General features: G+C 39.6%; 1 protein-coding gene and 1 pseudogene across 1 annotated transcript; both read left to right on the top strand.

The window, feature by feature from the left end:
* Nucleotides 1-477: 477 nt before the first annotated feature.
* Nucleotides 478-2,522, top strand: LOC104448192 (annotated as a pseudogene).
* Nucleotides 2,523-21,553: 19,031 nt separating this feature from the next.
* LOC120295475 (putative pentatricopeptide repeat-containing protein At1g12700, mitochondrial) lies at nt 21,554-23,490 on the top strand. The gene is made up of 2 exons (XM_039316660.1): nt 21,554-22,924; nt 23,038-23,490. The coding sequence occupies exons 1-2, from the start codon at nt 21,554-21,556 to the stop codon at nt 23,488-23,490; spliced, it is 1,824 nt and encodes a 607-aa protein (XP_039172594.1).
* The last annotated feature ends 12 nt before the right edge of the window (nt 23,491-23,502 follow it).

Raw genomic sequence — 23,502 nt, 5'->3', positions numbered from 1 at the left:
CAATTGGCTGAAAAATTTGTTGATGGATTACTCGCGATGCCGCCTCCTTGTCCGTCATATCATTGGCAGAGTGACTTGACCCATATGAGTTAAAAGGCAAGGTATTAGCATCAGCGACTCCATAAACGGTTCACCTCTCATCTATGAAGAGAGGCCTTGGTAAGTAATAGAGATACAAAGGCCGCGTTTGTTTTTATTCATTTTTTCTGTTTCTAAACACTTTTTTTTTTTTTTGTTCCTGGGAACAAAAAAGGAACAAAAACGCGTTTAGGTGCGTTTTTGTTCCTTTTTTGTTTTTTTGTTCCCAGAAACAAATGTGGAAAAGAAATAAGAAACAAAAAAATTATGTTTCTTATTCTGAAAAACATTTGAAGAACAAAAAAGGAACAAAAACATCTCCTCTCGTGTTTCTTTTCTATTTCTTGCTCAGCCTTTCGAACATCGCCTCTCCTCCTGCATCTTCTCAACAGTCATCTTCTCCGGCGCCTCCCACTCTCCGGCGCCAACAGCCGCCTCTGTCTCGAGACCATCCGGCTTCTCCACCGTCGTCCTCTCCGGCGTCGACAGCCACTGCTCCCTCACCAGGTGAACATGCTCACTGCTCCTCCTTCACCGATTGACAAGGCCCTCGCAAATCTGGGCAATGGCTGCTCGGAGCTCGAGCATGAGGGCTCGCTCAAGCCAGCGCTTGCCCAGATCTGCGAGATGCTTGCTCGAGCGAGTCTCGTAGATCTGGGCGAGCGTTGCTCGCCCAGATCTAGGGCACTGTTGCTCGCCAGATTTGCGGCAACGGCTCGCCTGCTCGCTCGAGATCTGGATGAGAACTTATCCGATCGCAAGACCTTGATGTCGGTCCGCGAGTTGGCGAAGGGAATCATTTACACCGAGCCGCTACTGACTGGGTGGAAGTCGCCATTGCCGATTAGAAGGATGTCGGGGAAGTAGTGCGATATGATTTGGAAGCAGTGGCATATTATTGTTGATGGAGAGGATATCTTGCCGCCAATAAAGAATTGTAAGGATATGAGGTTCCCATACCCTATTTTGAAGAAGTTGAAAGCGAAGGGGATTGTGCAGCCGACGCCGATTCAGGTGCAGGGTCTTCCGGTGGTCTTGGTGGGTAGATATATGTAGGGATTGCATTCACGGGGTCGGGGAAGACTTTGGTTTTCGTGTTGCCGATGATCATGATTGCTCTTCAGGAGGAGATGATGATTTCCATTGCTCACGGTGAAGGACCGTTCGGATTGGTTGTCTACCCTTCAAGAGAGCTCGCGAGATAGACATATGAAGTTGTGGAGCAGTTTTTGGTTCCGTTGAGAGAGGCCGGATATCCAGAGTTGAGGGCTTTGCTATGTATTGGCGGAGTGGATATGCGGTCGCAGGTGGAGGTTGTGAGGAAGGGAGTGCACATTGTTGTTGCTACTCCTGGTAGATTGAAGGATATGCTGGCAAAGAAAAAGATGAACCTTGATAATTGCAAGTAAAATCCTTTAATTCATCCTTTTATACCTTTTGAACTTGTACACTGCTTTCCACAACATCTGGCTGTCTTTGAATAATTCCATCTGTAACTGTTGGCATATGATCATGCATTGGCAAGTTGATTGGTTTGCTATTGATAGGAAGTTATTAGTGGACAGCAGACGTGAAACTGCCAAATACTAAATGTTATACCTACTCTGAAGCAATTACATCGAATCTTCAATAAATCTGCATTGAAAAAACTCAATAGTGCTTAAGTCGAGCATATTTGCGTTCTCAGTGCTCTATGTTTTTGCTTGAGTTTTATGTGCACCATTTGGATTCCAATGGTCAATGCTAGCTCAATGGTTAAATAGCGTGGCATGGGACATTGATTGAGATTGCTTTTTGAGTTATTATCTTTGCCTCTTTGTCCTGAGGATATGGGATTTCACTTAACCAAGATTCTTCATCTTGCACTCTTTCCTAAATTAGCCTCAATCTTGATTTTCTGTTAATGCACTGCTGTCTTAAATATTCGGACTTGTTATTTGTGGGGACAATTATACTGATCTGTTGCTTTTTGCAGGTACCTTACTTTAGATGAGGCTGATAGATTGGTGGACTTGGGATTTGAAGATGATATAAGGGAGGTGTTCGACCACTTCAAAGCTCAACGTCAAACGCTCCTCTTTTCTGCCACTATGCCTACTAAAATTCAGAATTTTGCAAGAAGTGCTCTGGTGAAGCCTGTCACGGTCAATGTGGGAAGAGCAGGTGCTGCAAATCTTGATGTCATTCAGGAGGTCGAGTATGTCAAATAGGAGGCAAAAATTGTTTACCTTCTTGAGTGCCTTTAGAAAACTCCACCCCATGTCCTTATATTATGTGAGAACAAGGCCAAAATGGATGACATTCATGAGTATCTACTTTTGAAAGGAGTTGAAGCATTGGCTATTCATGGTGGCAAAGACCAAGAAGAGAGAGAATATGCTATTTCATCGTTTAAGGCAGGCATGAAAGATGTCTTGGTGGCCACAGATGTTCCTTCAAAGTGATCAACTATGACATTGGAAATTGAGAACTTTTTGACATTCAACATGTGATGCACCTAGAATAAACATGCTTAGGACAAGGATTGCAAATAAAATGGTGAGGGATCATAATATGCCTGAGATTTCATGACTTTGTGTTTCTGACTTTTGTAATTTTGTTTTTAAGTACTCACTTATCAAATTCAATGTGATGAAGTTGAACAATGAACTATATTACTTCATTATTGTGATGTTATGTATGAAAGGGTCTATGTAGAGATCTATAAGATATTCTTCTTTTAGCTAGCTCTTATTGTACAAATTTTACTTACGAAACTTTGTTCCAAGTATGCACATGACCATGTTCAGAATGTTTGTCTTCACCCAGCATTTCATTAGAGTGATAATGCAATACCAAGTTTACACTTTATTGAAAAAAAGGCACGTGAGAAAAATTTGGTACAAAGTTTATTTATAAAATTTTCTTCAAAGTATGCACTTATAACCATGTTTAGAATTTTTGTTTTTACTTACTATGAATAAAATTAAATTGATGAGCATTTCATGAGAATGATAATTCAATACCAAGTTTACACTTTATTAAAAAAAAAAAGAACACTTGAAAAAAAATTGGAACATAAATTTTGTGCAGTTACCAAACGCGTTTCTGTTCTTTTTTTATTCCAGAATAAATTTTGTACAGCAATTACTAAACATGTTTATGTTCTTTTTCTATTCCAAAACATAAATTTTATACAGTTACCAAACTCGTTTTTTTGTTAAAAAATTATTCCCTAGAACATAAACACTTTTTTCTATTTCTGTTTCCTGGAACAATTTTTTAAACAGAAAAGTTACCAAACGCACCCAAAATCACTGATGTTTAAGACTTTTAAGCAATTTTCTCGCTAAACTTATCAATGCCCAAATCAATCACATGATAATTGCATGACAATATTTCCAATGATCTTTGTTGATCTCAATATTCAATTTAGATTCATCAAATCCTCTGTCATTTCCAATTGTGTCTGACTTGTTCCTTGTCAGGCTTATTTTTTTTTATTTTCTTTACAACTTCCATAAGATTTTCATTTTTTTGTAGTCTTGAGCTATGACATTTCCAGAGCTCCACTTAAATGACTTGTTCCTTGTCATGATAACGTACGTGCTACTTCGAAATTAGTGAGATCAAATATATTGTGTCATATCTATTATTTTTTTTTTTGGGTCGAAACTACCGATTAATATTATATTAAAAGAGAATTATAGCCTACTAGAACAGCGTCGCTTAGTACAATATCATGGAAAAGAGGAGGAGGGAAAACAAGCCAGTGTCTGACTGGGCCGTGAAACCTGTGGGCTTTGGCGGCCCAATCAGCGGCGAGATTGGCTTCTCGACGGACATGCTGGAGAGAGACATTAGGGCAACGCGAAAGGAGATCTTGAAGAACTGCAAAGAGGTGCCGCTCCTTCCATGGCTGCGGTTGTTGCTGCCGAAGAACTTCCACTAATAATAAACAGTCCGATTCAACCAAGACGCGATGGAGATGAAGCCCCTGCTTAATCGGATGTTGGAGTGCCAGAATAAGAGCATAGATTTCAGCTTGAAACGCCGATTGAGCTGGGACGCTGCTCGTGAACATATCGGTGAGTACTCCTTTAAAGTTTCTGTAAATACAAGCCACTGCACCTTGTTGATTTCCTGGTAAGAAAGTCCCATCAATATTGCATTTTATAGTGCCCTTTTCGGGTGGTTTCCATTGGCGATCAGGACTGACGCTTGATTTTTGAAACTGAGGTTGAGAGGGTTGAAGAATCTGGAATATGCGGCACTGGGCTAGGGCATTCTCCACCACTCGGATGGGATCCGAGGATTGCTGTATGAAGATTGTGTTGTTACGCTGACGCCATATCTCCCACAGCAGATAGGCAAGCACTTCAAAACTTGGGGGTGTTCAAGACTGAGTGGCTCTAGTGGCAACCCACTCATCCAGGCGACGTACAGAGGTAAGTGAGATTGGGATCCTGATCTTGGCATGATTCCATATATCACGGGTCCAATTGCAAAAGAAAAACAGATGTTCAATGGTCTCTGGAATATTTTGATTACATAGGGTGCAGTATGGGTTGGGGGAAATGTATCTGTGGTATAGGTTTGCTTTAGTTGCAAGGGCGTTTTTACAGGCTAACCACAGGAAAACCCGAATCTTAGGAGCTGTATCCATATGCCATATCTTTTTCCACAATTGAACAGGATTTTGGTATGAGGAGGAAGCAATAGTGGAAGGGTTTTGTTGGACCGAAGACAAATAATGGTAACAGCTTTTAACTGAGAAAACACCTGATGAAGTAGCAATCCAGACTAATTGATCAGTACAAAGAGAAGGGTTTATAGGGGTACTTAGGATCGCTTCACTTACCTGTGCACTAAAAAGGTTTGAAATAAGTTCCTTCTTCCAAGTAGCAGTAGATGAGTTTAATATATCAGCCACTATAATGGGTTCCCCCTCCGCTGCTTGACCTCCTATTTTACCAATTGTAAGCCAAGTGTCTTCTCTAATGTTAATCTTGGATCCATTCCCCACTAGCCATCGAAGTTTAGGGAGAATTGCATCTCGACCCTTTAATTTACTCTGCCACCCCCATGAGGGTCTATAGCCTGAGGTTGCATTTTGAAAAGAAGACTGTCTAAAGTATAGGCCCCTGAAAAGCTGACTCCATATAGCATTAGGTTGCTGGAAAAGACGCCAAACTTGCTTCCCAAGCATCGCTAGATTGAAATTTATGAGATCTCGGAAACCCATACCCCCCGTTGTTTTGGAGTTCTTTAATTCTGACCATGCTGTCCAATGAATACCTGATTCACTATTATTCTTACTCCACCAGAAAGCTGATATCTTCTTTTCTATTAATCTGCAGAGCGACAGGGGAAGCTTGAAGATGGACATAGCATACTGAGGTAATGCCTGAATTACTGCTTTCAATAAAATCTCCTTACCCCTTTTGATAAGAAGTTTTCCTTCCAACTAGCTAATTTTGCGTTAATTTTGGCCAGGATCCAGGAGAGCTTCTCACGTTTTGAACGTCCCCAGTCCGAAGGGATGCCCAGATACTTGCCATATCTGCTTACCACAAGTATTCGTAGTTCTCTTGCTAAAGTATTCTGTAGGGTCATAGGATAGTTCTTGCTGAAAAAAAAAACCCCAGATTTGTTCCTATTGATAAGCTGTCCTGTTGCTTGGCAATACTGGTTGAGTATATTAGCAAGATTTTGGCATTCAGAAACTGTGGCTTTGAGGAAAAATACTGAGTCATCAGCAAACAGTAAATGAGATAGCTTAGGACATGCTTGATTAAATTGGATTCCCTACAAGTGACCCATACTCACTGCTTGCTTTATAACTGTAGACAAAGCATTAGCAAGCAAAATGAAAATGTAAAGGGATAGGGGGTCACCTTGCCGAATTCCTCTAGTAGGTTTAAAATATGGGAGCTATTCTCCATTGAATCGAATACTAAAAGAGGCCGTAGTGATACAAGCCATGACCATAGTTACCCATTTATTTGTAAAGCCCAACTGCTGTAAATAAGCTGCTAGAAAGTCCCATTCAACCCTATCATAGGCCTTTTGCATGTTAGTTTTCAAAATAAGATTGAATCTGTTTGTTCTTGATCTAACCTTAAACTGGTGGAGTACTTCCTGAACAACCATGATATTATCTTGAATCTGTCTGCCACTTACAAATGCTGCCTGTTTTGGAGTGATCAATCTAGGTAAGCAAGACTTAAGTCTGTTAGCCATAACTTTAGAGATAATCTTGTATGCAAAGTTGTAGAGACTAATGGGACGATACTGGTTTATGCTTTCTAGGTGATTTACTTTAGGAACCAGGGTTAGAATCGTTTTGTTTAAGTTAGGATGCATGAAACCCATTGAAAGAAATCTTGCACTGCTTTGACAATGGTCGTTTTGATGATATTCCAGTGATGCCTATAGAAAAGACCGTTGAGGCCATCTGGTCCAGGAGCCTTGGAAGCACCCAACTGAAAGGTAGCTTGGTATACCTCCTCTTCTGTTACCATACTTAGTAAGTGATCATTCATTTGCGGTGTAACTATAGCTGGACATTGCACTAGAAATGGGTTAAAGTCTCGGTTTCCCACTTATTGATATAGTTGAGAAAAGAAGCCCATAGTCATGTCTTTGAGTTGTTCTGGTTCCCGTATCCAGTTAAGTCTTCATCTTTAAGCATACAAATTCTATTTCTTTGTCTTCTAACTATACAAGCATGGAAAAATTTTGAGTTTTTGTCACCCCATGTTAACCAGTTAAGACGGGAACGCAACACCCAGAACTGCTCCTCTTGATTCCACGACTGTTGAATTTCAAATCTAATTGAAATGGCTAACTCTTTATCTCCCACCTGATAATATTTTCTATTAGTGATGGTCTGTAGATGTTGCTGTAATTGAAGAATGCGTTGCTTGGCATTACTAAACCGAGACCTACTCCAACTATCTAGTTTAAGGGAGACTGCCGGCAATTTTGAAGTTAAAGAGGTAGGACTACTCTCCCATGCTGATTGAATTACCTCTTTACATTCATAATGTTGGCTCTAGAAAGCTTCGTAGTGGAAGGTCTTTTGTGGCTTGACAGATTGATAATGAGTGTGCAGCATAAGTGGGCAGTGATCCGAGCCAATCGAAGGAAGAGCAAACACTTATGCAGAAGGATATAATAAACTCCAATCCAAGGAGCAAAAGACATGATCTAACTTCTCCTTCACCAAATCATCCCCCTCTCTATGGTTAGACCAAGTAAATTCACACCATTTACTGTTCAATTCAATTAAAGCGCAGTCATTAATTAGATGCCGAAAAGATGTCATTCTGGAATAAATTGCTGGTCTTCTTCCTACTTTCTCCCAGGGGGATAGGAAATCATTAAAGTCCCCAATACACATCCAAGGTAAGTAATTAGCTGCATGGATAGTCCTGATTATATCCCAAAAATCCTGCCGAGCTTGGTATGTTGTAGGGGCATATAGGCAAGTAACATGCATCGAAGCAGCTGTCGGAGGGTCTAGAACTATAAGATCTACAAAATGCAGCCCCGAGTTTATAACAGTAACATCAAAAAGCTCCGTCCAAAACACTGCCAGACCTCCAGACAAACCGGCTGGATCTCTCAAAAAGGAGTGAGAGAAGTGAAAACGACATTGTAAGTTCTTCAAAACTGTTCCTACGTTCTTAGTTTCCATTAAAAAAACTAAATCGGGCTTTTCGGAGGCTAACACTTGAATTGTCATTTTTTGGGAACGTGGTGGCTGTTGAGGGCCAGCCACCAAAGCCCATGGAGAGTGATCATCATTTTCATTTATAATTTGATGGAAGCTCATAAGGGGAGTATCGCTTAGTTTTCTTGCTAGTTCCCACTACTATCTGTGTGCTAGGGTTCTTTTGTTTCTTATGTTGAGGAATGGCGATGGAAGGACTTTGAATACCCTTTAACTTGGCATTTGCAAGGACCAAGTAAGAATAGGATTTCTCTTCCATAGGTTCTATTTTTCCTCATAAGGGTAATCTTTACACAATGTTGCATAATGCCCAAGTTTCCCAGGGCTTTTCCTGCAATGCTAATGAGCTTACCTGTCTTTAAGGGTGTTTGCAGGTCAATTTCAATGCGCACTCTCCCAGAGGTATCGGGTTTCACCTCCAGCACTCTTCCCATCTGTTGTACCGCTCGACTTAGAAGTTTAGGAGTATTCCATTCCAAGGGTAAGCCAATTACATGAACCCAGAATGCACACTTGGAGAAATCATAACAGTGTAAGGGAGTTTTGGGTTGCCATGGGCGTAAATTGACTAGATGACCAGAGAATAACCAAGGGCTTCCATCTAATATACGTCATTTGATGATGTAGATGCCACCATCGCTAGAAGAGATTTCCACATGATCTACACGCCATGCTTTCTTCATCGCAATTTGAAAAGCAGGTAAATTGCTCCAAATATTACCCACAAGGATAAGTCTTCATGATAACGTTTGCATGCACATCTTCCCGTGCTTGTTCCGAACACGTACGTCCTGTGACATAGTGAAGCGATTCGCGATGAATTATCTTCCTCATCTGTAGCCATAATGAAAGATATTACGATATAATTAATTGACGTCATATCTTTATTATTCAAGGATCGACCACATGCAACCAATAAACTTCGGAAGAAAGCAAGGTACGCGGCCAGATGTACAAGGAAACAGGGTAGAAACCCGTCTTTGGAGAAGGAAGGTATATCTTTACAAAAGGTGTAAAGGTCATGGAGGGGTTAGTCAACTTAAGAGAAGACATGGAGGAAGGCTTGTCGCTCTAATCTTGAGAGGGATTTGGATTATGTCAATTGATATCTTTATTTGACTAATAAAATTCTTATAATCTTTACAAATGGTCACCGCCCTTAAGTGAATTTTGCAATCTTGATATGGAATTTTGATTTAAGTCGCCCATTGTATTAAACTTTTGATCTTTTATGATTAATGCACTTTGATCGGAAGAGATAATTGTCCAAAAATCCTGAACTTTTCAATTATCTCAATTTAATTTAAATCTTTTAACAATTTGTCAATTTAACCATTCCAATCAATTTTAATCGGAAATTGTTGATGTAGACACTAGTTGACCGTGGCATTAAAGGTGCATCATGATTTTTGGAATTTATAAAATTTCCTCTCTATTTTTTCATTCTTTATGGAAAAAAACAGGAAAAAAAAAGAGAGAAAATATTTTTAAAAATTAAAAGATTTCCAAAAATCATTTACGTCAATACTAAACTTGCCACCTAAGTTGTATGGCATCAATGTCAACGATTTATAATCAAAATGGATCAAAAGGATTAAATTGATAAATTGTCAAAAGGTTTATAACTAAATTAGCACAATTAAAAAGTTTATTTTTTCCAAAGTCCAAACATGGTAGACACATGGCAATGATAGGTTAGATAGAAAGTTAGGGCCTATTTATTTTTCCTCCAAATAGTATCGATTATGTTCTTTTGTTCCACGAGAACAAAAAAAGAACATAAATCTGTTTGGTAAAAATTTTGTTCCCAGGAATAGATTTGGAACAGAATCAAGAAGTAGAAAAAAAGTAGCTTCTTATTCCAGGGAACAATTTCTAAAATCAATTCCTATTTTTTTCTTTTCTTCTATTTTTTTTTTCTATTCTTCTCTTCCTCTTTCTTCTTCTTCCCTTTGGTCGGTCACTAGCCTCAACTATGGCCGACAACCAGCCGACGAGGGCCGGTGACCTCACCAAAGCGTCGCCAGCCCCCAGCGATGCTGAGCCACGACGAGGCTCATCGGCTCGAGCCTCACCAATGGCTAGGCTAGGCAAGGTCGAGCTTGCCCAGATCCGACAGGCGGAGCTCGCCCAAATCCAACGAGGCCGAGCTCACCCAGCCACCGGCGAGGCTTAGCCTCAACGGGCCACCTCTAGCGACGCCAACCTAGAGGTGGCCCGGTGAGGCCGAGCCTCGCCAGTGGCTGGGCGAGCTTGGCCTTGTTGGATCTAGGTGAGGTCGACCTTGTCCAGCCCACCAAGGTGAGGTCGAGCCTCACACAACCACGGCGAGGCTTGGCCTTGCCTAAAAATCTAGCGAGGCCGAGACAAGCCTTGGCCGAGCAAGCTTGTCGAACTTGCCTAGCAAGTCACCAACCATGGTGGTTGCCAACAACCGGCTATAAAGAAGGAGGAAGAAGAGAAAAAAATAATAATAATAAAAGTATTTAAAAATTAAAAGAAACAAAAAATTTAAGAATTTTACCAAACGCATTTCTATCCCGGGAATAGAAATTTTAGACAGTTACCAAGCACGTTTTTTTGCTCAGAAATTGTTCCCAAAAGCAAAATCAGAAAAAAAAAATCATCTCTCATCAAAAATTGTTTTTCAGAGCATAATGATTACCAAATGCACCATTAGCTGATAGCAAAGTACGAAGTGAACCAATCCTGGATGAAATTTGATGCACAAGCAGCATAACCTGAGTGAAAGACTCTACCATTCGAACTCGAAATCCTTTACATCCAAACCAGCCGCTTGATCAATCAATTCATCTTTTGAAGTCAATTGCTAGTCTAATGTTTCCATCCATTGCCGGAGTATCATTGAAACGCTGAAGTAACATGCTAGATAGGCATTACACAATCAAACCATTGTCTACCCAGTTTCACTTTCAATTCTTCTGGATGTACATGAAGTGGCATAAGGCATAAGGCATAAGGCATAAGGCATAAGGCATAACTCACACCACCTTGCGAGTTTCAACTCCAAATTGACATCCTTAAGCACTTAAATCACCCACTAAATATCTCTATCAACAAAAACCTGAAACGAGCTTGAGCTCAACCTTTTTCTGAAAGACGTAGGTATCATGGATCAAAGGATTTCTCCTCTGTACATTTATTCCTATTAGAAAATGACAGGAAGCATGGGAATCACTACTCATTCCATGAATTGCAGATGTGCTCTGCTTAGTTGTCCCTCTCCTCAACCCCATGGCTTGACAATCTGAAATGCACATAGCAACCTCGCGTCCAAATTCATTATGGCACTGGCATTGTCATATTCTTAGCAGTAATTAAGAGTGGAAAATATGGAAACCAGCTGTCGATCCACGAAGAATTCGTAATTATTTTCGACCATCTTCAAAAAAACCTTTCAGCCAAACTGTCAGCGACAGCATCTCCATAGAGCAAAAGATTCATTCAATATTCTTTTTTTCAGGGACCATTAACAGATATTGCCACTGCATTCCCTTGTTTAGATCGAATTCGACAAGAGACAACCGTTTGTTTGCTCAAAAAAATTAAAACTCTCTTGTACAGTAGACTATTCCCTGGAATTTGTCTCACTAATCTCTTGCGTTTCCAGTACTTGATCATAGGGTACCGGAACAGGATGAGTTTCAATGAACATGACAAGCTCTTGCAAGACAGAATCTGTAATTTGGAACAAACACAGATAGACTGAAAAAGAAAATACTTTTCATGTGTACAGAAAGAGTCCTCGATGCATAGGAAAACTGAAAACGACCTGGTGAGCGCGGCCTATCGACACCAAGATCATGTTTCTATTGCAATTTGTTTCAATAAAAAAGAATATGTGCATAGGTAAATTTGAATCAAAACAATTCACAGTGGAAGTAAAAATGCCCATACACATATTTCCAAAGGATTGTTTGTGCATTTTAATAAAAGCACATAGAAGTGATAAAGATACAAATCACATTACCCTTGTACCATACTCCAAAATTCGGTTATGACATTCTTCAGATTTTGATCACGAATGTCCGATGTCCTTGCAGTGTTGGTTTTGACATTTTTTAGATTATGTTCATTGTATATCCTAATAACATTGATTCTAACGTTCTTGGAATTCTAACTTCAAACATCCGATGTCTTTTGGTAATAATGGTTCTAACGCTCTTTAGATCTAGACCACGAATGTCTGATCTCCTTGTAACACAGGTTTTGACATATTACCAATCTCACGTCGAATAGTAAAGAGAAATTGAGAGATCTCATCACTATAATTGTGCTAGCAATTGCTCTCGTATGTGAATGACTTGGTTGATCACTATCAACATTCTTAATTATTGATTGTCGATCATCCTATGATTTGCTCTCTCAATCACCTTTTTATAACTAGTCCCATATCACATTTAAACTGGCTCATTAACTTTAAAACCATTTGAGAAAATTAATTTGGCCGTAGTGTCTAAGGGACATAAATCTTGATTCTATTTCAAACACTAATAAGGGCATTAATTCTATAACCATTACAAAGCATTACTTCAAGCATTAATTTGTAACCGTTACAAGTCTTTATTCTAGACATTAACTTTGTAACCGTTACATTTAAAATTGTTTTGGAACATTAATCGGTATTTTGAATATGAAATCATTTCAGGTGATTAAACTACCCATTGGTTTTGAAATCGCTATTAATCATGAATGTGACTGTTAAATTTGAAACCGTTTCAGATCAAGAATGTAATCTTAAATCTAAAACCGTTTTAGAACATTAATGTGACCGTTAAATTTGAAATCGTTTCAGATCTTTAATTTAGCTATTAAGTTTGAAACCTTTTCAGATCATTAATTTGGCTATTGATTCTAAACTCACTTTAGATCATTAGTAATGCCATTGATTCTGAACTTATATCTAATCATTAGTGTGACTATTAATTATGAACTCACTTGAGATTATTAATTCGATGATTGAATCTGAACCCGCTTCAAATCTTTGATTCGGCTGTAAAATCTGAAACCCACTTCAGATCTTTGTAAAGTCTGAAGCCCCTTTCAAATCTTTTATTTTTAACCCGATTCAATATGGTTGGCTCAATTGCAAACACATTTGCAATATTATCTCTCTCATTGAAACGTCATTCTAATTAGTTATGGTGTGTGACATCCCTAAGTTCATTACTACGTTGACAGTAGAACTTATACTAATAGATTAGCACACCAATAAAACTAATTTTCCTAGTCAATATCTAGTACCTACAAATCATGAATGACATCTAGCAATATGTCATGCTTACCCAAACAATGTGAATGTTTTAAGAACATAATGAGCATGTTAGCTTTAGTGACAGTATAATTTGATCATTCTGTCTCACCATGTCCCAATCAAACAAAGGCCATGGAATTATTTGCCAAGCCACCAATTCGATGATATGCCAAAATCTAATTGATATGTTTTCTACAAGACATTAACCATTTATCCAGTACAGTAATTCAATACAATGTTACGATTAGATCACTTAAAGCATCAATCTTGTATATTGTGACATTCAGATTTTTTGTTTGACGTATCGTGTGTCCTAAACGCTTATTGATCCACGCCACGCCGTTGAACTCGTCATTGGACCATACCAATTGTATCTTAGTGAGGACTTGCAACCCCCTTCATCCTCATGATTATCAGGTTGTCTAAGTCTTAATGACAATGCCCTCAGTTCACAGCAATGCCAACTCAACACCACGTCGCCATCGGACTACCACTGCGACAACCACCACTACCTCAACCCCATTAGTCAATAGCTCATCAATCCTTTCTCGCGATACAACAGCCAGAAGCAAGAGGAACAAAAGACCAGCATCTCCCTCATTCCCCCTTTGAATGCACAACACCTCGACGCATCGCCATTGAGGGCAACAGTGAGGACTGGTCAAGCGGCAAATATCCTCACCTACAAGTGCCGTAGCAACACAAGGAAAGGAAAAAAAAAAGTTTCCCACGGCACTATTGCAATCTCCCATCTCTACATCTCATTGGTGTGCTCTCCCAAGCATAACACTCAACAGCATTGAAGACTTGCAGGTTGAGTGAGCCAGGGAAATTTAAACGATATTTTCCATCCATCCTCGCTACACTAGCCAAGCTTCACCAATGTCCCTCACTTTCCCTCAATAGCCGCTGCCACAAAAATAGAAAGCCAAGAACAACGGTCATTCTTCTCTTTAACCTTCAATTGTAGAAGATAGAAGAGATTTCAATCGTCCAAGTTGGCCGTCAAGCACACCTTGGCTAAACCGTCACTGCCGTTAGCCTCGCCTTTGTTCCACCGAGTCGCAACTACCGTCTACTAGGACCAAAAGCAAGTGTATATCCTTTGTTCTATCTATCGCGACCTCTTTTTTGGTGCCCTATTGTCACGATCTACCCTCGAGGAAAGGAATAGGTTTAAGGGTATTGCCTAAAAGATGGACTTAATGCCCATGATTAGGCACGGGCTCTCCCAAGCCTATACCTCACGCAACATTGGGATGTTCTTAAGAATTTCGCAATAAGAAGTCGCCACTAGCCTATCGGGGTTGGCTAGAAATCTAGGGTCAGGGACTTGATTACACTAATTAATCAATTAGTGCCCTTTCAATACATAATCTTGTTCATTTTAAAAATAAAGATTTTTGTCAAGCAATTTGAATTGATTTCATACCTATCCACTAACATATGAGGTGATCATACGGCTATGCAATCATTAAAGTGACAATTAGCAACCAAGCTCCTAATTGCAGTAAAATTAGCACATGCAACTAAACAATCACAAACGTAATTAAATATGTAAATTAAACCTACGACATAAAATGTGTGAGCAAATAAATGCCTAATTACACTAAGAATGCAAGATATGACAATTCTCAACCAAACCCTACATTTTTCCAATTTTTGAAATTTTTAATTGTTTTTTTGGGCGAACCGGGTCAGGTCCGATTTGACCGGACTCAAGTCCGACCCGGTTAGGGCGGGTCGGACCAAACCCGTCAAGGTCTTACCCGCTTGGAGCGGGCTAACTAGGGCCAAGCCTAACCATGGCTAGTTGGGCCTTTACTCAGTTACGGGTTGGGCCCAACTCCCTTTTGCAAAATGGCCCTCCGCATGCCCAAGCAAAAGGGGCCGAGTGGGTTGGCCCGTCACCTTATTTCGTGACTATTCAATCACGACATAGGATGGCGATGGTGTGCAACACATGCGGCCTCTCCGGCTAGGGCTGCGATAGTGCCGCCTCGACTAGGTGAGTGAGGGCAACCCTCGACCTTTGAGGTCAAGGGTTCTGGTGATGGCGGCAAGAACCGCCTCAGGGTGAGCTCCGACGACGATGTGTACGAGGACTCACGACCCCATTCTACCTCGGCTCCGGTGACGCAGCTCCGAGGAGCTCGACCTAATCGACGTCTAGAAGAGAGAGAGAGAGAGAGAGAGAGAGAGAGAGAGAGAGGTGGTAGAGGCTCTAAAAAACGAATCCAAGGGCGGGCTTCAGTCAAGCATTTCATCAAACAGACAATGTGCACTAATGGAGCTAGGGATTTTTGGCTCGGCCAAGGCCCGAGCACAAACCCAAAAAGTTAACAAAGCAAGCCGGAACACCAAGGAATGCAATGGAGGACAGGCGATGGCCGGAGCTTGCCCGAACTGGTCGGGATGAGCTCCGGCCAACTCGATTCCAGGAGTGCACACCAAGTATTCGACTAATGCCTACCTAAGTTCCAAAGGAGATGGCAGCAGTCGGCGTCAATCGGTGGCTCACTGGCGACGATAGGGCGTCCCTGAGTCTCCTTTTTCTTGGCTTACCCCTCGGCGTCCCTGGGAGTCTCCTTTTTCTCAACCCGACCTCTCCCGCATGTTTTTTTTAAAACAATTTTTTGAATTTTTTTCTTTTCTTTTCTCTCTTTTTTTTCTTTCCTTTTTTTGAGACTTTCATTAATATATGTTTGATAAAAAAACTAGGTGTTGACACCTATTGTGTGGGCACCTACGAAGGCTAATGGCTCGCTAAGTCTATTAGGATTAACCCAGGCTCTCCCAAGCCCACCAATTCACAACTTATGGTCCAAGTTTTTAACCTGTAAGTTAATTTTAAATAGGAGTCACCACTAATCAATTTGGGGTGCGTTGATTAGAAATCCAAGTGAAATATAGGGAGAAATATTTCACTCCTACGTAACTAGAGAAACTAGAATCGAGAACTTGATTGCACTAGTTAATCACTAATATCATTTTCGATACCTAATCTTGTTTAAACCCTAAGAATTTTTTTATTTTCAAGGATTTTACCATATATTTGTGGAGAAAAACATATTTTTTGGTATTTTCTATTTTATTTATCATAAAAAGCATTTTTCGGATTTTTTTTTATCTTTTTTGAAAGTATAAATTATTTTATGACTTTTTCTGACTTTTTGGGAAAACATAGAGTATTTTTGGATTTTTTTAAATTATTTTTTTATTTTTTATTTTTATTTAAATATAATAAATTATTATTATTATTATTATTATTATTATTATTATTATTATTATTATTATTATTATTATTATTATTATTGTTATTATTATTATTATTATTATTATTATTATTGAGTAAATTATTTGAAAAAGTGAAAAATAAATCAAATAGGAAAATAAAGCTTAATGGATGCAAAAAATAGAAATTAAAGCCTAATTGATGCAAAAATCATTTTTTTAGGGTCGAATTGGTCCCTAATTTTCTTATGCAATTAATCCTAAATATTTAGTCAAAATTTAGGTGTCAACAGTTGTCCATCTTTAAAGGTGAGCTTGTAGAGATTGCATTTAAAGACGAACTAATACCTAAATTTTGTCCATGCACATGCAATAGATTATATCTTATTTGGGACTAGGTGTCCTATGCAGCAAAAAAAAAAGAAAAAGGATAGCAGTATAACATTATACATACTAAGACATATAAGAAGATACATGTAGTTACTTACCGGGAATGAATGAGATGAGGCGCAAACCCCGAGTTTGGCTAGTATCAGGGTATCATCTTACCTGATGAAGTAAGGAAGCTGCTCTTTCAACACCCGAACCTTTTTTCCGGTCGTCTTGATGGGAAATTACTTTTCCAGGACCCGAACCATTCTTTGGTCGCATGTTAGAGCAATAGGTTGCTTGTCTAAGAATCGAACCTTTCTTCGGTCGCCTTGATGGGAAATTGTTCTTTAGGACCCGAACCATTCTTCAATCGCATGTTAGAGCAATAGGTTGCTTGTCTAAGAATCGAACCTTTCTTCGGTCACTTTGACGGGAAATTGTTTCTCCAAGTCCCGAACCATTCTTCGGTCGCCTGTTAGAGCAATAAGTTGTTTACTTGACTTTTCTCGGGGATGTGCTGACATTTCTCGAAACATCTGTTTGTTGGGTTCCTGACCTTTCTCAAGGACACCGGTTTGTTAATTACCCGACCTTTCCCGGGGATGTGCTGACTTTTCTTGGGACATCTGTCTGTTGGGTGCCTGATCTTTGTCGAGGACACCGGTTGATTACCCGACCTTTCTCGGAATGCGCCGACCTCTCTCGGGACATCTGTTTGTTGGGTGCCTGATCTTTGTCGAGAACACCGGTTGATTACCCGACCTTTCTCGGGGATGCGTTGACCTCTCTTGGGACATCTGTTTGTTGGGTGCTTGATCTTTGTCACTGACACCAGCTGATTACTCGACCTTTCTTGGGAATGCATCGACCTCTATCGGGACATCTGTTTTTTGGGTGCCTAACCTTTCTCAAGGACACTAATTTGTTGATTACCCGACCTTTCTTGAGGCATCTGTTTGTTGGGCACCTGACCTTTCTTAGGGCATACATCTAGATATTCACCGGCATTGAACGAGTCCTTGGAAGATACTTGGACGAGTGTCGAAAGAGTACCATCAGAAATTATTCAAACAAGCTTTTAAATGATACATTACCGAGATTTGGGAGTCTTATTTTGTGCAATTTATGAGACTTCACGTGAGTAATTTTGAGGGAAATGGAAGTTTTGGGACTAATTGAACCCTAACCAACGGTGGAGATGGCCATGTGACCGTCGCATGCTCGTTGGACAGCTATTTTAGCATCGGTGATGAGGATAGGGTATAGCTCACTTCCTGGAGAATTTGAGAAAAGCCCATTCTAAGGGTCATTTAAGAAAAAGCCTCTAACAAGATATTTTGGCCTTTTTTTTTTTTGGTTAATACAACTAAAAAATCTCAAATTAGTAAACACATGACACATTTATAGCAAATTAATTTCATCCCACCAAAAAAAAAAAAAAAAAACCCAAATTGGTATTCCAAACCAAAATCTACTTCTAATGCATACTCATCAACACAAATGGCAGATGACTAAAAGACGAATGAGAGGTGAAGAATGATTGATCCAATGTGGAAAATTCATGTATGTTGACATGTATGCATTTAACTAAGCATGTATTTGGGTGAGGGCTATTAATTTGGGATGTTATGTGAGATGATATTAGTTTGGATAAATATATCTATTAATTTGGGATATTTTTCAAAAGACTAAAGCTTTGGGATAAATGTTTAAGGCACTACCAATTAGAGTTTCTTAATGAAAGTAAATTCATTTTTTTTTTCATTTTGGGTAAGCTCATTGCCCTTGATTCACTCACGTTTGATGCCTCTTTCACCCTCTAATTCTCGTTTGCCTCTCTCACCAATCACAGCCACCAATGACTAGCCCGAGCATCGCCATCCACCACTGAGTATTCGTTGCCGTCCACCACTGCTACTCCCCTACTCTATGCCCCCACTCAAATCTATCCCTATTTTTTGCTAGTTTTGCCTCTCCAACAACAATCTCCGTGATATATTATATATTGGGATGTGAGTCATAATCTCAATTTGGGAGCTTTTATAGTTTGAGCTTGTATTTTATTAATAATATGGGTTTAAGCCCATGAATAGCTATTGGGTATATATAGGTCCCATTTGGTTCGGTTTTGAGAAAATGTTCTTGGAAAAATGCAAACATCTTTGGGTAAAAGGGGTTTTCCAAAATGTAAATAGTGTTTGGTGAATTGTAATTTTAAAGTGCATTGAAAAACAACTTTGGTTTAAATGTTGTTCGATAAAAATTACATTTATAAAGGACTTTTAATAAATTTTTTGTTAAAAAAGAGTTTTTACATTTTTTTTTTTTAAAGTTTAGCCATCGACGGCCTGCGATCGAATCTGGCTGCTGAATGGCCTCACCTGAGTCGTGTGACCTCAAGCAACCCCTAAGCAACAATTGTCGGCACGCGTGACCCCTTGACCGGCAATATAAGATAAATCTTGTGTTTCGATTTCTTTTCCTCACTTTTATTCTTTTCTTCTTTTTTTGTAATTGTGCGTCCAATCCTTACACCATAGCTCATTACTGCTCATGTTCTTTCTCCTTGTTTAGCTCGTGAAAATGGTCATTTGTATCATTTATAAATAAAAAAAAAATGATGAAAAATATTTGTATTATCAATAAATGATGATATAAGATAAATCCAAAGTAGCTTCTCTCCCACTCTGTGCCCCCACTCAAATCCATCCCTATTTTTTTTTTTTTTTTTTTTTTTTTTTTTTTTTTTGCCACTTTTTCCTCTCTAATAACAATTTCCATACTATATGATATATTGGGGATGTGATTGATACTCCCAATTAACAAGAAGGCATAGAGGAGTTTGGGGGCTTTTATAATTTGAGCTCACATTTTATTAGTAATTTAGGCTTAAGCCCATGAATAGTTAGTGGGCATATATAATTTCTTTCTCTTGTTATTGAAAGTTGTAACATAGAGATGCAATGTGCTAATTATAATAGAGATATTTGTTGAACATTCTCCTAGTTTAGGAGCGATCTAGGATAAATTTTGTATTTCAATTTCTCTTTCTCGCTTTTAATTTATTTTCTTGTGATTGTGCTTCAAATTTCAACGCGATAGCCCATCACTACTCATGCTCTCTCTCTCTCTCTCTCTCTCTCTCTCCACAGCTCATAAATCGTCTCCGGCGTTATTGTTTAGGTCCTTGGAACAATTATATTCCTAATAAGGATTATTGTTTCCCTCTCTCTTTTTTTAGCTTGTGAATCCTCTATGGTGTTATCGTTTAGGTCATTGGACAATTATATTTCTAAGAAGGATTGCAGTTTATGAAGCAAAATGCTCAAGGCCTTGTAGTAAAATTAAGAATGATTGAGTTAGAAATATTTGTCAAATCAAATTTCAATTATTGAATCAGGACATAAAATGAGTTAATTTCCGTGTTACATGCTATAATCTATTCATTTGTACAAACATACGCAATCGTAGATACAAGTTAAGCGGATTGAAATATATTGTTAGATGCTCATCATCAAGTTATCACACTATTTATCAGCCCGTCCAATGATCCAACAAATCTCCACTACTTGCAAGAGAAGTAAAACTGTGCGCATGAGCCACTACTAGGGGTGAGCATGGTCCGAGTTGGGTCGGTCCACCCCCTAACCCTAAGACTAACTCGTATAGTGCGATCCTTAATTTTTGGGACTGAGGACCGACCTTATTGAGCTTTGAACCAAGAACCAAATCGACTCAATGGGTTCAGTCCGGTTTCAGGATTAACTCGGAACCAATCGATAATTTTTTTCATACTCCTTAAACAAGCGATTGAGGACTAGACTGATCTAATGGGTTCGGTCCGATTTCAAGGTCAACCTAGGATCAACCAATAATTTTTTATTTCATTTTTTGTACTACTTAAAATGGTAACCGAGGACCGGACCGACCTGATGGTTCGATGACTAGCGAGATTAGCTAAGAAAGGCAAGTAGTGAGGGTCGAGTGGGATAAGCGTTGAACAGAGTAAGTATCAAGTGTCGAGTGGGGAGCAACAAGTCAAGCGAGTATCGAGCGGCGAGTGACACGAGTGACCCAATGCAAGCGAGGCGAGTGTCAAGTGGCGAGTGGAGAAGTTATTTCTTTCAATTTTGGCAAATAAAAGACTAAGAGAACAAATAAGATATAAAAGAACAAGTACTAAGGAAGATACCGTAAGAAACTATTTATGCCATTTTGGATGTCATGAGGACTCCTCATAAAAACATTTTTCACCTTCGTAAATTATGATTATTGACGCCGTAAAAGATATTAAAAATCTAAGTTATTAAAGAACAATGTAAAATTACTTGAACTTATACTAAAAAATTGTTTAATATTGTAAATGCCGTTTATTTTAAGGTTTTCTCTATATAAAAAAATTATAAATAACATTTAAATATAATATATATAGTCGAGTTGGTTCGGGTTGAACCGACTCTGAACTCCTAAGATCGAAAACCAACCCGCACAATACTGGTCTAGGAATTATAGAAGGACCGACCTAATTTCTTTGAGAACCAGATTATGACCGGCAGGGTTGGGCCAGTCCAGGATCCCAATGTTCATCCCAAGTCGCTACTAATGAAAAAATAAAATTTGATTTTGTTGTGAAAATGATTAATTATATCACTTATTAAAAAATGGATAAAATAAATATATGTATTGTCAGTAAATTATGATGCGAAATCATTTGAAATCATGTCCTATCCAGGTCTCCATCTGTCTGTTCGATATCATAACCAAGAAAGAGCCAAGCCTGAGCATAAAAGCTTGACAGAGAGACGGAGAGAGGGAGAGAGAGAAGGAGAGAGAGCCATAAGCTGAAGGTTTTCAGTTTTCAGATTCATCATCAACCGATGAAGCCAACGAATTTCTGCCCTGCTTCTTCCATCTTCCTCCTTCTTCCCGCTCCAGCTGCGTTCTCCAGCGTGTCGTCATCCCATTCCATCCTCCATCTCCCTTTCTCGTCTCCCCGTCGTCGGAGGTTTTCCTCGACCCCTAACCCTAATTTACACGACCCCAACCATGTCTTGAGTTACGTGAGGAGAAATTGCAGAGCTGGTGGTGGTGGGTTTACGAGTGTCGGTGATGCCCTGTGTTGCTTCGGTAAATTGATAAAGGCGAGCCCTTTGCCTTCCCCCTGGGATTTCAGTCTACTGTTGGGCGCTATAGTGAGGATGAAGCACTACTCGACTGCCATCCGATTGATTGAGCAGCTGCCTTCTTTGGGGATCGAGGATCATGCTGCCTTGCTGACCATTTGGATGAATTGCTTCTGCCGGTTAAAGCGGGTCGATATGGGCTTCTCTATTCTGGGCAGAATCTTCAAGCTTGGGTTTCGCATTGATGTGGTGACGTGGAACACCCTGATTGATGGTCTCTTTATTCAGGGCAAAACTGATCAAGCCTTGAGGTTCCTCGATGATATGGGACGAAAAGGCCCCGAACCTAGTGAGACCACGTATGCGATAATTGCCAAGGGGTTATGCAGGGCAGGTAACACCAGATTGGCGATGGAATTGCTGAGGGACTGGGAAGAGAGAAGCTGCAGCATCAATTCCTTCGCATACAGCATAGTGATGGATGGTCTTTGCAAGGAGGGATTGATCACAGAGGCACTGAGACTCCACGAAAGCATGAGTAAGAAAGGTATCAAACCAAATGTTGTTACTTATACCTCCTTCATCCACGGTCTGTGCAACCTAGGCCAATGGAAAGATGCTACGGTCTTGTTGGAGAAGATGATGGAGGCAGGAATTGAACCGAACGTTGTTACTTATACCTCTGTCATTCAAGGAGTGTGCAATTCCGGCCGATTGAAAGAGGCCCAAAGATTGCTGAGTCATATGGTGCAAAGCAGAGTCATGCCGAATGTTCAAACCTTCACTATTCTGGTGGATGCACATTGTAAAGAGGGAATGCTTGTAGAAGCAGAGGCCATAATCAACCAGATGATTCAATTAGGTAAAATGCCTAATACTGTCACTTATACTGCATTGTTGAATGGTTATTGTTTGCAAAATAGGATGGATGATGCTATGGCAGTTCTTCATTTGATGGTTGAAAGAGGCTGCTCACCTAATGTTGTTTGTTATAACACGTTGATTAATGGATACTGCAAAGGGAAAAGAGTTGACAAATCAAAAATACTGTTCCAAGAAATGCTTGAAAGGGGCTTGAATCCTGATGTCATCACGTACAACACTCTCATAAATGGATATTGCCAGGTTGGGAACCTTAAAGCCGCTGGGAGCTAATTAGCGAGATGCGATCTCGCGATCTGTATCTAGATCATTATACCTTGAATTCTTTCCTGGATGGCCTGTGTAAAACGCAACAGATTGACAAAGCCATGATATTGTTTCGAAAGATGGAAGGTTCCAAATTTGTCCCAAACATTGTGACTTACAATATTATAATGAATGGCATGTGTAATGCCAGAAAGCTCGACGATGCTAAGGGGCTGTTTGATTGTTTGCATGCTCAAGGCTTGCAACCTGACGTGTGGGCATGTAACATTCTCATGCATGGGTTGTGCAAAGGAGGACGTACAAAGGAAGCATATCAACTCCTAAAGGAGATGGAAGGAAATGGATGCTTCCCAGATGGGGTCACTTATAACACAATAATCCAAGGACTACTAAGAAATAACAAAAGTACTAGAGCCGCGCAACTTGTCAGTGAAATGGTTGAAAGGGGTTTTTCTGCAGATGTAGCAACAATGGAGTTGTGGGTCAAATATCTCGTGACAGATGGAACTTCCTTTTCAAGTAGAACTCTCCATTGTCTCTGAGATCTGTCCACT

This window comes from Eucalyptus grandis, chromosome 1 (assembly GCF_016545825.1).
Source record: "Eucalyptus grandis isolate ANBG69807.140 chromosome 1, ASM1654582v1, whole genome shotgun sequence".
Classification (NCBI taxonomy): Eukaryota; Viridiplantae; Streptophyta; class Magnoliopsida; order Myrtales; family Myrtaceae; genus Eucalyptus; species Eucalyptus grandis.
Note: the sequence above shows the minus strand (reverse complement) of the source record. Positions and strands in the feature narration are given on the sequence as shown.

Bases quoted from the DNA above. Each gene is read 5' to 3' on its own strand.
- LOC120295475 (XM_039316660.1), top strand. From the start codon at position 21,554: ATGAAGCCAACGAATTTCTGCCCTGCTTCTTCCATCTTCCTCCTTCTT. The intron at 22,925-23,037 runs GTTGGGAACCTT...AAAACGCAACAG, and splicing joins TCATAAATGGATATTGCCAG to ATTGACAAAGCCATGATATT.